The sequence below is a fragment of the Sturnus vulgaris genome, chromosome 8 (assembly GCF_052056855.1).
Source record: "Sturnus vulgaris isolate bStuVul1 chromosome 8, bStuVul1.hap1, whole genome shotgun sequence".
Lineage (NCBI taxonomy): Eukaryota > Metazoa > Chordata > Aves > Passeriformes > Sturnidae > Sturnus > Sturnus vulgaris.
This window is the reverse complement of record NC_142250.1, coordinates 2170070-2185562: the sequence shown is the minus strand read 5'-3', so window position 1 is coordinate 2185562 and position 15493 is coordinate 2170070. Positions and strand designations below refer to the sequence as shown.

General features: G+C 49.9%; 1 protein-coding gene across 1 annotated transcript in view; it reads left to right on the top strand.

Annotated features, from left to right (window-relative positions):
- CDH23 (cadherin related 23) overlaps nucleotides 1–15493 on the top strand; it is a 176266-nt gene that overhangs the window by 83943 nt on the left and 76830 nt on the right. Inside the window, exons 10-11 of the mRNA XM_014883277.2 lie at nucleotides 7829–7941; nucleotides 9882–10070. Of these exons, the coding sequence (XP_014738763.2) occupies nucleotides 7829–7941; nucleotides 9882–10070 (302 nt within the window). The remainder of the gene's footprint in view (nucleotides 1–7828; nucleotides 7942–9881; nucleotides 10071–15493) is intronic.

Genomic DNA, 15493 nt, shown 5'->3' with positions numbered 1-15493 from the left:
CCTTCTTCCTGCCATCACTTTTGGGGGGACTTCTTGCCAGCAAGAAACATCAGCAGTGCCTCCTCCTCTGTTGTGTCACATGTTCCAGGTGCTGCCTCCACGTGCAGGAATAATTCCCCAGTTTCTTTTCCTTAAAGCCCAGCCATTTCAAACCCTCTTTTAATCAGCCTCAAGGGTCAAGGTGATTTCAGCCTGACTTTCAAGTCCACTGATCCTGACTGCAAGTATCCAGCCTTTGAAGATGCGAGGATTATTTATTTCTCTAATTCCCTTTGCAATTTATTCAAGAGATTCTCCCAGATTGTGGGAGAATCAGCCGGCCCAGGTGCAGCAGGGACTGTCTTCTGCCTGATGTGGGACCTTTTTCTGGACTGAAACATCAGTCTCATTTTGCAGAGGTTTCTGGATTACAGTGAGGATGGTCAAATAGCTGTCAGCCTGGCCATCCTGGAGGGGCAGTGGGATGGTGGAAGGGGAATCAGGATGCTCTGGGATCCATGGAGAGACCTGCAGGCAGATCACTGCACACAGCCTTGCATCTGCTTGTGTGTGCCAAGAGCTTCACCCTTGCCTGCAGTCCTGCCTGGTGGGGGCAACTCTCCTACCAGAGGATCCAGCAGAACAGATCAAAAGAGTGATTCAACTACTTTGCACTATTCTTTTTTTTTCCCCAAACATAATAATTAGGTAGTGTTTTCCTAACTGGCCAGGAATCTTTCTCCTGTCATCACCAGGGTCTCACAGAGAAGGGGTTGGATGGGAATGATCAGCTTGTGGACAGAGCTGATGTTACTCTCTGATGTCTGAGAGCCCAGACACAGGACTGGCATCTAATGTGCTTCCAAAATCCTGCTCACCCAAGTCAAGCCATTTTCTCTTTTGGCAGGCAGGTAAAGCCTAATTAATTTCTCATTATCCTCAATCATGATGGTAAAGGTCAGCGAGCAGATTTTTGTGCCTGAGCTGGAAAATTTTTATGGCAATTTTGCAAAAAAAAAAAAAAAAAAGAAAAGCCTAACATATGGGAATGGGGAAGCAAATTAAATTAGAAACCGACCGTAAGCAAAAGTGAAAGTGGCTGGTGGAAGTGGTAATTAAACCTGGCTCTTCAGCTCCCGTCCAGGAGGGGAGGTGACAGTGATGCTGCTCCCATTCCCCTGCAGGGATGGGTGACGCCTTTTCCCAGCTCTTAGAGCTCTTTGGGCACAGGGTTAGCATGTGGCTGGTCTGATTTTGCCTTTTTTTCGGCCGGTTTATACAGCAGTAGAGAGCTGAGAAGCAGCCTGGCCGTTCATCACACCTTTGTCATTAATGCCTAAAGCATTGGTGTGATTTGGAGGTGGGGTTTAAAAATTAATTTGGAATTGCCGCTGTCGTGTTGGGGCAGCCACGTCTGGGGATGCACTGCAGCAGCTTTTATTTATACAGCTATCTCCAGCACAAGGTCCTCCCGTGACAGGAACACAATAAAACTAAAAGATTAACCATAACCACATAAAATAAGAGTTGAGATCTGACTTTATGCCGCCAGCTTACAAAGCTGTTAAGGCTGAGATGATGGAGGAGCACTGGTGTAGCTGTGCCATGGCTTTGGCTACTTGTCCTGCCTGCATTGGGAACCATTTCCACATCTAATAGGGGAAAATCATCGGGTTGTTTCTGCCCCTTCCTTCCCATCAGAGTGTTTTAACCCCAGGAAAATGTGCTTTTTCCGCTTCACACTTTGCAAAGAGCAGGCTCACTGCCCAATTGAAAAAGAAGTACAAATTGAGACCTCACAATTCCAGCCCCTCGTGCCAACAGAATGGTCAGTGCCAGGGCTCCCAATTGCTCCAAAGGGTGTTCCTGCTGCTTTTCCCGTGGCCAGAGCCCTGTGAAAGCCCTCCCTCCCCGGCTGCAGTGACAGGTTGGAGATGCTCAGCCGCTGAGGTCAGGACTCTGTTTGAAGGACAGATAATTAATCCAGCAAAGTAATCCACAGCTCCTTTCTGGCAGATTTATGGAGATAGCCTCTGTACTGGGGACTCTGCCTCACCATCTTTCATTTCCCAGGCAAAGCGAGTGACTTGTTGTATAACATGACCTGTTCTAGATAAGGCTTTTCATTTAGGGGAACTCTCCGGGCTAACAGAGATTGATTTTCCCGGCAGAAATGGGGAGGGCCCTGGCGTTTTGGGCAGGATCAGCCCTGCAGACGGCGGTGTGTTTTCACATTTGCTGCCTCTGCACTCTGCCTGGGGCACTGGGAATCCTCTGGCTCGTCCAGGGAAGGATTTTTAGCTTGAGTTAAACAGCAATTTAATTAATAAGCAAGAGGAGACTTTGGCCCGCGAGCTTTTCTTAGGAAAACGTATTGACTCACGTGTTGCTTGCTTAGCAGTAAACTTTGGGCTTCATTTATTCCCGGGATAGTCAGGAGGCTTGGAGTCTCGTGGCAGGAGGATGTGAAGGTGACCTGTGCTGCTTGGGCAGGCAAGGGAAGGGTTAAGCCGGGGGAAAGGGTCCTGCATGTCAGTCTCTGCCTGCCTGGCACATCTCAGGTGCAGTGATGGATGGGCAGTGGGAGATTGCACAAGGGCAATCTCTGCGTCCTTCCTGGGGCTTGGAAAGTCCTTCAGGAGACAGGGGAGTGAGCTTTCAGTCAGAGATGTTCCTTAGGGCTATTTACAAACCCTTAGGGTGGGGTTCTTTCCCCCCCTCCAAGTGGATTGTTTTATAAGACTGATGCAGTTTCTGGCAAAGCCTCTCTTCCTTCAGCTGGTGCATCAAGGGGAAACACGAATTCAAAATCATTATTTGCACAATGCAAAAGAAGTGCGAGTTAACAAAAGCGCGAGGGAAGCTGGAAATAATTGTTCTCCACCTTCTGGATTTTCTGCTAAGGAATCAAATGTCATATATATGTAAGTTTATTTATGTATATGAGTAAAAAATCAGTGTCTCAGAACATGTTTCCCGTCCACTGCCTTCCTTAGGAAAGTGCAGCATGAATCCTTGAGGAAAGGTTAAGTGGCCAAAGAGGTTTCCAAGCCCTCACCTGCCAACATCCCACTCCATGAGCTACCTGGGTGTTGGAGCCCTCTTAAATTCCCCCTGCTGGGAGCGCCTTCCCGTGTGATTTAAAGGCAGCCATCATAGCAGAACATTTCTGTAGGAGGACACGCTGATGGGTGGGAAAGCTCCTCGTGACAAGTTATCCATCAAAAGCCGTTCTTCCCCACCCTGCCAATGCAAGGGGACGAGGCAGCACAAAGCAAAGATGGTGCCTGTGCTCACAGCCCCTCTTTCCTTGGCTCAGTTGCTCCCCACCCTCCTCCACGCTGTTGGCATCTGGTTTTGGCTCCCTGGCAATGCAGGAGTCGTTGGAAAAGAGATATGATTGGGATAATGGTTTTTGTGGCAGGTGGTCCCCCAGCGAATGGCCCTGGGTAATTAAAACTATACATTCCCTTTTATGTGTAAATAGGAAACAAAAGCATCCCTCCTGTTTAATTTCTGGGGCTTCCCGTTTGACTTCTTGGGATTTTAATGTGTATTCGAGGCTGAGCAACCTGGGCTAGTGGAAGGTGTCCCAGCTCATGGCAGGGGCTTGGAATGGGATGATCTCTAAGGTCCTTTCCAACCCAAACCAGTCTGGGATTCAATGTTGGCAGCCGGTGGAGAACAATGAACCTGGACCATGTTGTGCCTAGCAAAAAAAAAGCTGGTACTGAGATGGTTTTAATGGAGGAATTTCAGAAAGCTGTGGAGCCTGGAGGTGTGAGGTTTAGGTTAAAAATCCCATTTTAGATGACGTGGGGGAATGATGGTTGTGGTCCAAGACTCAGGATCCTTTTGTGTGAAGAATTACACTCAGAGCAGAAACTCTGCAGGTTCTGTTCTCCTCTCTGGTACTCAGCCACAGCTCCCAGGAAATTTGGGGTGGGGGGGATTGCACCTTGGGTGATAAACATCTCTTTTTATTTCCTTGTACTGTACATTCCGTTCTAAAAAAGGGAACCGAGCGAGCGTTTGACGTGAGCTCCTTTTGTGGCTCTGCAGGATCAGGAGTTCTGCTGGTCGTGCTAGAATGGACAAATCCTTTGGGAAAGACACTAAAAAGGCCTGTTTGCAGAGCAGGCATGTGAGAAGGAGCTCTGGCACATGGCTTTGGGCTCAGCTCTGTTATCCCAGAGAGCTGCACCTTCCCAGAAGAGCAGCAAACCGAAGCCCTGAGCAGGAGAAGGGCGCACTGTTTTTACACAGCACCTCAATTTCCCGGAAAGCTGAGGTTGTAATAACCGGCTTTCCTTTGGAAATGACTTGTTGCCTTTGAATTTAAGCACGGGGGCAAGGCGCCTGCCCTGGCAGTGCTTCCCTGCCTGCAGCCTGGGGGCAGAAACTCAAGGTGAAGAGCAGCGAGGTGCTCACCGGCAGCTGATGGACTATTTATACGCTAATAACTGTGTCTGTTGCTGACTCCATGAACCACATCCAACAGCATCTATTTCGGTGCCGAGGAGCCCTGACGGAGCACATTTTGGTTAATAAATTATCCGGAGCAAGGTGTGTGATGGGTTCCCCTTTCACATCCCATGAAAGTCACCCGCTCCAAGTTCGGCTTCCCGACGCGAGCGGCCCTTCCTGTGGAGGTGGGGGTGGGAAAATTATCCTGCCCTGGGAAAACAGCTCGCCCTGACTGACAGGTAGCTCTTCACTAGAGCAGCATCTCTCCCTCCGAGGGATTTGAACAGCTCTCAGAGGCTAAAGGGGTAGGGAGGAAGGAGGAGATATTGATGTTGGGTTTTTTTTCCCCCCCTTTTTTTTTTCCTTTTTCTCCCCCGCCCTTTTCTCTGGGTTTGAGCCAATACTTTTAACAGCCTTTTAAAACCGAGAGCTTGGCTGAGGGCAATTAAACATTATGGCTCTCATCTATAAAACCCCTCGTTATAGCAGCGTTTCTCCAAAATGATGCCTATGCCACCATCCGTTCCTCAATGAGCTTGGAAAAACACTGTGAATGGGCTCTGTGATCCATCCCAGTGCTCCCAACCCTGCCTGCTTTCCCAGGCCCTGTCTGGCTGCTTCTGTCCCTCTACCTACCCATGGACAGATGGATGGGAAACTTCTCCTCCTTCTTGACCCGTGTCATAACAAAAAGTTGGGTTTGTAGGTCCTGTTTCTTGCCAGGTGGGAGGGACAAGTCTGCCAGAAGTGGATTCATACTGCTGTCCCAAAGTTCTCTTTTTTTTTTTTCTTGTTGTTATTCTCCCCTTTCCCTCTGTCTTTCTGATATTCAAAATGTTTTCTGCCTCGTTTTCCTTCTCTCAGCCCCCCCAATTTTGCTGCTTGGCCTTTCCTTTCCCATACTTTAATTTCTGCCACATCCCTGCGTGTACCTCTGGTCTCTCCAGAGAGAGGAAAGACAAAATTGGCTAATTTCCCCCCACTTAATTTTTTTTCCCCTTGTTCTCAGGAAAGTGAAGGCACATGAAGATAGATAGATTTGGCAAGGAAAATGTCTGGGGAAATGGGCATTGTTCAGCAGTGTGTGTGCTCCAGCAGGGTTCACTGGTCAGAGCAGTGAGGAAGTGGTGGCTGGAGAGGTATTGGAGACACCTCTTTCCCTAAATTTGCAAATTTGTAAAGCCAGGAATTCTCTGCTCGTAGAAAGGAAGCCCCAGTGGGCATGGGATGAGTATCTGATGGTGTTGGGGAGGCTGAGCTAGAAAAAAAACCTCTGATGTGCAGCCTGGGAGGCCTTTGGGTCCCCAATTTAGTTGTCCATCCTTCAAAAAGTGACTGTGGTCAACTATAAAATGCATCACCATCTTTAGGACATGGAACACAGCGCTGTGTTCAGTCAAATTCCTGCCCCATTGACCTAATTCTATTAAATTCCGATGTTGCTGTGTTTTATCACGCTTTGTATCAGGGGGAGGTGACCTCGAGGCACAAACTCTACCATGGCAACCTGGTGTCCTGGAGCATTTCAATGCCTGGCAGCACAGTCCAATCCATCTCGAGGGGTGTCCTTCAAAGCTGGGATCAGGAGAAGCTTCCTAAGGAATCAGCCACAAATTACAGAGCGAAAATGGGAACTCAGGGTGGAAAGAGGGGAATTGTCCGAGGGAGGAGGCTGGAGATCTTCATGTACAGCAGCAAAAGATTAGCAAAAAAAAACCCCTCGAGGCTGTTGTTAATATTTTAAGTAGCCTGGCATCAGCTCATTAAGCTGGTGAGCAGTGAGTGGGATATTTTGGATGGAGAAGAGAGAGGAGCAAGGACAGAAATGGGGAGGAATTCGACCCAGGAAGAAGGGAGTAATGGGGATGAATGTGCCAAGGCACTTGGGGCTCTGGGACAGAGAGGAGAGGCCAGGTGGCTCCTGGGGTGGGTGGGAGGGAGGGGATGGCCAGACCTGGAGGCTGCAGCTGTGACCAAGCAGAGGTTGGAAGGGAACAAGGTGGATGCTGAGTGATGGGGAACAACTTTCCGTGGCAGCAGATCTGTCTTGCAGCTCCCTCCCAGGGAAATGACAAATGCTGTGTGTGTTTTGTTCGTGCTGAGACTCATTGAGGAGACAGGATTTATTTTTTACTTCCTTTCGACTGGGATGACTGGAACGTACCTGCAGGGTTTCCTGGCTCCTGTCTGCATCTGGGGTTTCTGAGATGCTGAGGGAGGCTGTGTGGGTGACCATATGCCTGGATATAACCTCCTTGGTCATCACTAATTCAGCAGCCTGAAAAAGCTCTGCTTTTGTGCCAGGCTGGTGTCAGGTGTCCCAGGCTCCACACACCAACTGCTTGCTTTTGTCTGGCTCCCAGGGAGAGCACCTGGAGCTGTCACAAGCACATTCCCAAGCAGGACATTGTCCTTTTAGTGTCTGCTGGCCGTGACACCCGAGCATGTTGCGTTAATCCTCTCTGGGTGTCCAATTCCAGGGGGGGATTCGGGATGGGATGGGATGGGATGGGATGGGATGGGATGGGATGGGATGGGATGGGATGGGATGGGATGGGATGGGATGGGATGGTCTGTGGAGGCAGCCCAGCTCTCTGGCTGGTTACTTGCAGGTAGGGACAGGCACAGGGGCCAAATTTGACTCCAATAGAGGAAAACCAGGCAGCTGCACAGGGTCAACACATGTGGCAAGAGGAGAAAAGCACAGCAAGTGCCTACACTATTTTGCTGATATTTTCACTGGCTTCAAATACATCCAGCTAAAAAATTCCTGGGCTGTGTGAAGCTTCTCTGTTACTTGATAGAAATGTTTGCTTTCTTTAAGCTCTGCAGCCTCTCCTTGAATACTTGTGGGCTGGTATCCCCCTCAGCACCCTCTGGCAAGAGGCCCCACAGCTAAACCACCGCCTGTTCTGTGGAGAATTCCTCCTAAGCTCGGTCTATCTGTGCCTCCCTGCGATTATCTTGGCCTGATATCCCTTAGCTCCTGTATTTTATTATGTATATTATATGGAGTTCCACCTCAGGAACAGGGTACCCTGCAAGTGCAGGTGGTCACCCACAGGGGAGCAGTTCGATTTGGTCCTGCTTTCAGCTTTGCTGTTGCAGATTTTAATAACTAAAACCCTTTGAAATTCTTCAGCTGCCTCCTGCGTTTTGGCTGTGGAAGGAGAGCCCCATGTTGAGCCCTAAGCCAGGACAGGTGAGAGGAGGAGTGTTACAGCCACGACATTTTCAAGCACACTGGAATGGTGTGCCAGGATCCTAGAGCCCACTGCTTGGAGCTTGTGTCCTTTTGCTCCCTTCCTTGTTGCCTCCAGCACTTTTTGGGATCAGCTGTGCCAGCTGCTTGTGCTCCCATTCCTGTTATTTTTTTTCTCAGGTAACACCAACAGCATCTTTGCACTGGACTACATCAGTGGAGCCTTGACCCTGAATGGGCCCCTGGACCGGGAAAATCCCTTCTACAGCGCTGGATTCATCCTCACAGTGAAGGTGAGACCTGCTCCAGCTGGGGGCACATTGACAGAGCAGCATGGGCAGCACATCCTGCCTGGGGACTCCCCCCATTCCAGGCAGCGCTGCAAACCTGCCTTGTGTTGTTCTCTTGGGCATCCAGAGCCATGATGTGCTGACCAAGTGAGATGTTAAACACAGCCCCCTTTGGGTCTGGAGGCCCAAAACATGATTCACTCAATTTGAGGGCGTTTTTGCTGTCCCCTCTGTGGCTGTGTCTGCTGGCAGTGTGCAGGTACCCCAGGGTTGCAGACAACACCAGCCATACTCAGGCACCTGAGCTGTGCCCACTTTTGCCTGTTTTCCCTCTTTCTCCCCCCAAAACCCTGGATAAACACGACATTTTGTCTTGTCAGCAGGTAATGGTGTAACAGGGGCATCATCCGTGCCCATCCAGCCCAGGGGAGGGAGTGATGCTGGAAGTTGCCTTGTCAAGAAAAGGCACTGGAGCGTGGCTTTCCAACCCCACCAGCCCCACCTGAGAGCAGCTCCCTGGCTCTGCTCACAGCCCTGTAATTAAAATCAATACCAAGCTGGGCAGCTGGTTGGAAACACATTTAGAAGTATAGATTCTGCTGGGCCAGGGTGGGGAAAAATCAGCAGAGTAGGAAGGGTCATTGATTGGGAGGGAGGGAGGGAGGCAGCCAGCACTTCGCCTCCTTGTTCTGGCAAGTGTGATTCTTCCTTGGAGGGGGGCAGAGGGACAAGGAATCACCCCTCTAGGTCCCAGACACAGTTCATACCGTGGGGCTTTGTTGTGTGTGAGGGAGAGATCCTCACCCATCCCTGGTATCTTTTCATTCGCTTTTGTAGTTACAGAAATCAAGAGAGGGAGGATTGTCTGGTTTTAGTAGGGACAAAAATATCTGTTTAATCTTGGAAAGGCTTGTGAGCCTGAAAACTTGCCTGTTTTCCCTCCCTGCATGCCAATGGAGTTCCAACCAATATTCTGTTGATCTGATAGATTTCCACGTCCTCTCCTCACAAACTTCGCATCCTCCCGCAAATGCCAGCTCTGCGCGTCCCGCATCCCCAGGACCCAAAATGTTCCCTGCTGCTCTCATCCTGGAGCACACAGTGAAAATACAGCTGGGCTGCTCCTCGCTGGGATCAGCCTGTTCTGCTGTTGTGTGCAGAAGCAGTGAATAGCAATGAGCCGTGTGGGTCGTGATAGAGTTGCTTTTCCATGCCCACAGCAAAGCAAGATTATCCAAAGGACAAGAGGAGGGACTCGGTTTGAAAAGGCTGTTTCATGAGCCTTGCCTCTCTGGCATTAAAATCTGCACTGTCTCCTTTTGGGAAGGCAGAATTAAAGTCCTTCTTGAGACAGAGGTGTGATGCAGATTCATGACTCAGCTCTGTATTTAGGCACGTGTTGCCAAACCTATTTTAAGATCTAAGTCTTCTTTTCCTCTGGTGCCCTAGTTTTCCATCCCTATGTTTTTCAGCAAACTGTGTGGTTCTCTGTCAGCTCCCAGTCCCACAACAGGGATGGCAGAGGAGACAGCAGGAGTGCTCTTTGCCCCTTATTTTGTGGACTGACCCCTACATCTCACTAGGGATTTTTTTTGTTGTTGTTTAAATGCTTGTGGCAGGGAAATCTCCTGCTTGTTCTTGTGTGACTCCAGAGCCTGCCAACCTGTTGCATGACAGAGGCAAGGAAGGACTTGGCCATCCTAAGGGAAATGTTCAACCTTCCCCTGGGGAGGTTTTTGAGAGTGTTTTGGGATCAAAGCATGAGTGATGGGAGATCTGGGCCAACATCTCTATGTGTTGATGGAACAATGGCAGAGCCAACTGGGCATCCTCCCGTGGCAAAGAGGAGGAGGAGAAAGCTGCGAGAATCTCTCACCACGCTTTGTTTAGCTTAATTTTTTCTGGAGAATACAGAATGTTTTTTTTTCTCTCTGCCCTGGCAGGGGACAGAGCTGAACGATGACCGCACCCCCTCCAACGCCAGCGTCACCACCACCTTCAACATCCTGGTCATCGACATCAACGACAACGCCCCCGAGTTCAACAGCTCCGAGTACAGCGTGGCCATCCCCGAGCTGGCCCAGGTGGGCTTTGCCCTTCCCCTCTTCATCCAGGTGCAGGACAAGGATGAGGTGAGGTATCCTCTCCCTCCTTCGCGGGGTGCTTTGGTTTTTGGGGTGGGCAGGGGAGAAGTCACTGAGGTACCCGTGATGAAGCTCGGGTTCTGTCCCAACATCCACTCCTTCAGCTTTCCTGCTGCCATTGCTCCGTTTGCTGCGTGCCCCAAGTCCAGTTTCCCTCCCCACTAATGCAGTCAGGATTGAACAGCCCCTGAGAGCCAGAAAATAGGATTTTAGGCAATAGGAAAATAGGTCTGGGAGGCTGATCCCTGCCTGCTTCTGAGGGCTCTCGTCAGGCAGTTCTTTGCCAGTCTGGCTTAGCAAAGGAGGAGTTTTCCTTCTGGGCTCCCAGGGGGGACCTGCCAGGCTCAGGGAAGACAGAAGCCCCAAGTTCTCAGTCCTGGGAGGCAGGAGATGCCCCTCGGAGTGGGGAGGATTGGGACACCAGTTCATCACTGCAAACCGGCCAGGAGCACTGGAGCCTCGTTCCTCCCACGTGTCAGCGTTGCTCCTGTTTGTCACACGCCGATCCGTGCCGTGTTTGGGATTGCAGCCTGGTTTTTTTTCCAGCCTCGGGCTCCCAGCCTTCAATTACTCTGATTATTTGACTTGTGCAGTTCACGTCTGGCTGCTCCTGAGTGCTGGTCACCCCCCCAGCCCCACCACGCTGCCGGGTGTCTGCTCCAAACCAGTGCTGACACCTCATGGTGAGCTGTCCAAAATCGCTGGGAAAGGCTCTGCCTGCAGGCTCCTGCTTCTCCCGTTCCTCTTCAGGCCGAGCAGGAGATGAGGGGAGAGGGTGTCTCAGAATAAATGGCATCACAGAATAGGCTGGGTTGGAAGGGACCTGAAAGAGCATCTCGTTCCAACCCCCCCTACCACAGCTTCCACTATCCCAGGTGGCTCAGAGCTCCATGCAGCATCGTGGAAAAAACATCATCAGGATGTTTTCCTGATGCTTCAGGTAATGGGAAACAGAACAGCTCCCCCCCTCGCCCCAGCCCCCAAAATCCTGGTGGGTCAGTTCAAATGTGCATCTTTTAAGTTGCCTTTTCTGGCTGAGAAGATGGATTTGCCATTCCCCAGCCCTGGGTGGAGTTCACCCCTGTCTCATCAAGCCACCCAGCATTCCAATTTTTTTTCATCTGAAGTGATTATGACACAGAGCTAATAACCTACTGGTGACATGGTGTCACCATCCAGGAGTTATGAGTTCAGCCTGAAGAGGTGCAGATGAGCTATTAACCAGATAAAGAGACTGTTTTTTCTTGAAAATGTCAATTGCTAATAAAGAAGATATGGATATGACAGATGCTTAGGATAGTTTCTGAATAGAGCTGCTGTCGTGCTTGCTGAGAGATGTCAGCAGATCCATTCTTGAAGGGCATTGTAGCACTTCTGTTTGTGCCACCAGGATGAAGGATCTGTCATTATTTCTGCTTAAAAGCTCATTTTACTGGAGTGACTCCCATTCAAGAATTCACTTTTCAGCCTTGCTAATTTTAAAATGGGAGAATAAAAAATAGCCTTGCCTTCCCCATCGCACCAGCAAAAAATAGACGCTGTTCTTTTGATGTATTTCTTTAACTTCCTGAGATTTCCCCAAAAGAATTGGCTGAGATTTTCAAAACTGCTGAGAGAGGATCTCTTGTGCTAAGGGAGTCTGAAGGAGTTTTACTGTACACATCTTCAGAGACTATCATATTAGCACGGATTGCTTTGACCATGGCATTATTTTCACTGATAAGAAGCAGAGGAGAGCTGATTCTTGGAATATCTGGAGGGAGGAAAGTTATAAACAATTGGTTGCCCTTTTTTTTCTGCATTATCCTGTGATGGATCTTCCTTATTTCCTCTTGCAAATGGGTTAACTGTCAAGGTAGCACTTTGGGGGAAGAAAAAAAAAAAAAAAAAAGGGAGAAGGATGCCCAGCTTGTGAAAAAGATGTGTGTGAGATAGAGGTGGGACTGCACCTGCAGCCAGCACTGCTTCCCAGAGAAGTGTTTCAGTGAAAAAAACTACAGAAGGGTTAGATAGCTGCCTGCCAGCGATATTTGGGATGCTCAAGCACCCCGTGAGAGCTGTGAGGGTTTTCCAAACCATCTGGATTTGGGGTAGCTGAGGCAGCACTGGGCTCTCTCGTCTCTCCCTGGATGCTGGGGTGTGCTGGCAAGGACCGAGGTCTTCAGGCAGGGATGTGACTGAGGACGTGGCTGACAGGAGCTGTTCTGGCAGCTCTGGCTTCATGCTGCAGATGACACAACTCATTTGTGTAAGGGGCAGAGGGAAACAAGAAGACAATCATGCACATCTCCAGGGAAAGCAGAGGGAGAGAAATAAATGAGAGCAGATGGGTTGAGACACGGGAAATCAAAACCGGAATCTTTGGGAAGATCACTTTGCTCGAGTTTGTCTCCTGCCTCCCAACTTATGTCACGGAGTCCTGGGAGAGTCGCTTTGGTTTATTGGTTGATTTCCCGAGCCAGGCCACCCAGCCCGGTTCTGGCCCCTCTGGAAAATGCAGGCACTGCTCCTTTAGCCCTCCAGCTTGTTGAGGTCCTGCTGGGAGGGAGCAGCCCACACCTGGACTTTATCCCATGCAGGAGTCCTGGGGTCTGGGTGGTTTTGGGGAGCCCCCCTGTCTTTGTGCTTTTGTAGATCTGTGCTGTCACATGGCTCTGGCCTTTAACACACACAGTGTGGGCTGCCAAGGCTGTTAAACAAGGCTTTTCAAAACCAGGCCCACACAAAACCCTTTTTTTAACCGTGGTGTTTTCGGCCTTTTCTTTCTTCTGGTGTGTTTTGCACAAACTGAAATGAGGGCTTTTGGAAGGAGTCAGATTAAACGATTCAGCAAAGCACTTCAAACTGCTTTTTCCCAGGCACACAAGACCACACTTGAAAGCCTGTGCTTGGATTTCCCTCTGTGCTCTAAGTGCTGCTCTGCAGCTTGGCTGGCATTAACCTCTCAGACAAGGCTCCCAAGAGAGTGTCTCCAAGGAGAAGCCTTTCCTCGGGGTTCAGCCCTTGCAAACTCCCAGCTCTCACCCCCCAGGTGTGGCCATGGTCCTGCAGGCTGGGGCTGCAAGGTGGGATGGGGAGCTCCTCAAGAGGGAGGCAGCAGTGTTGAGCTCAGGTGGCCCCACACATGGATTTGGGGTGCAGCCAAGAGCTGTTCAGCCTCTGTGCTGCTTTTCCTTCCTGCATTCTCCAGGATTTATTGAAATAGAAATCAGTACTCAGGGTTTGCACAAGGGTTTAGATCTGGCCTTCTTGAGCAGCCTGTCTCGTGGAAGGTGTTGCTTCCCCAACCCCAGGGTGTGGGGCTGGAATGAGCTGAGCTCTATGATCCCTTCCAACCCAAACCATTCCAGGCTTCTGTGAGCCAAGGAAAAAGCATTAATTGCCATGCAGCCGAGTTTCTCTCCCTGCCAGACAGAGAGCAGAGCCTTGAACAGCTTTCCCAAGGCATTCAGGAGCTGTTTATGAAAACCCATTGAGGTTTCCCAGTGTTTAGACTGAGCCTATACTCAACTGGGCACCTCCAGGCTGTGGTTGGGTTCTCCTCTCACTCACATTGTGGTGGTTTAGCAGGGGGGGAGTTAATCCTGTGTGTGAGGCAGAAGATGAAAGCATTGACTTATCTGCTTTTACAGCAGGGTTTGTTTCCAGGCTGAGAACAAGAGCCCTGAGCTGTGGAACGGGTTGGTGTTAATTCAGAGGGCTCATCTGCTGATTTGGGGGACATGGATGCCCTTTGTGGATATGCTGGTGTTCTGTGCCTGGTGGTTCCATGCAGCATCACAGGGAGAAGGCAAGGAAAAGGAGCAGGGCATCCTTTGGGGCATTCCCCATTTCCTGTGGCTCTGAAATCCGTGGAGCTCTGCCAGGGCATGCCAGGGAAACCAGCTCTGCCATCGTAGCTTCCACTCGATTTTCCTCGACACAGTTGAGTGAAGAGGAAGAAAAGGGCAGAAGCTGTCTGAAGCACCACTATCAAGGCCTGACATTTTAAAATCATTTGGAAACAATTCTCTAAAATAATCATATCCGGGGAGGCAAATGGGGAATTTAAAATAAGGGAGATCTGGGCCACGGGAATGAGCTCTCTTTGTTCCACCAGAGACCCCCACCAGGATATCCTGTGTGGCCATGCAGTGTGTGCAGGTGGCAATATATGATTCATCCAGAGCATATATATATGCATATGACAGGCACAAGCACTATAAATATGATCTACATGGCAAGAAACTGTAAAGGGGAATTGACGGCACACGAGCATTCTCTCCCAAAAGTGCCAGCTGCCAGTCGGGCTGAATTAGATTTCACAGGGGTTTTTGCAATACATGGAATTCACCAGCAAATTACCCTTAAAGAGGGAAAATCAATCATTTGGAGCAGAGATAAGCTGAAGGCGAGGCAGCCTCGGATTGATCCCGTCTGTGCAGGCGTGTGTGGAATTCAGCAGATAACCTGGGGAGAGCAGGGAAGGAGAAAACTCCTCCAGGAGGGAGGGAACAGGCAGGGACTGACACTTGGGATGAACAAAAAGGTGGGAGAATAGGGATGCTGGTGTGGGGAGGAGGATCAGGAGGGTTGGGGAGCATTTTGCTCGGGGCATCCCGCATTGCCTGCCAGCCCAGTGAGTTCCTTAGGGATGCAGGGAGCATCACGGTGCCCAGTGAGCCCTCAGAAGGGTTACTGGGAGAGGGGTGCTGGGATCCCCAGCTGGCTGGGCACTGGGAGAGAGGCAGGCAACACCCAGGGAGGCTGTTCTGAGTTAAATGCTCTGAAATGGGTGCAGGGAATAACCCCCTTCATGCCTTGAGTTTTCAGAGGAGGGATTAAGGACCGTTTGTGACTCACTAGAGCCAGGCCTAAGTTACCTAAGCCCTACAAAACGGCACTAATTGCTTTCCAAAAAAACCTCCAACTTCTTCTTTCCCCTTCCTTCACTGTCCCTCCCAAACTCTCAGCTCTTTCCTTTCTTTGTAGAATTCCCAGAATGAGGAATATTAAATCCTCCGCAGTTTGCTGCAGGTAATAGCCCAGAAAGTGCCTAGAAAGTGGCTGGGAGGGAAGCTGGATTTTGTGCTTCAGGAAGGCAGGGCTCTCCATTTTGGAAAAGCAAATTGCACTGAGGGACCCAAAGGCAGATCTGTACCGAGGCAGCGTGAAAAGGACAGAACCAGAGGATTCCCAGGCTGCTTTTCCCAAGTCTAGTTCATTTTGTGCTGAAAATGATTGCAGGAAATCAACTTACCCATGCACCTCAGGGAATGGTGTGATTGAGGAAGGGTTGTCTGCCTGTCTAGGCATTTGGAATATTTTATTTTTTACTTTGTTTTCTTGTGTAGCCATTGGTAAGTGATGTTAAATCTTTGCTGTGACTGCTGGAAGGTGGAATAATTCCTGAAACATTTCTGGGTGTGCTG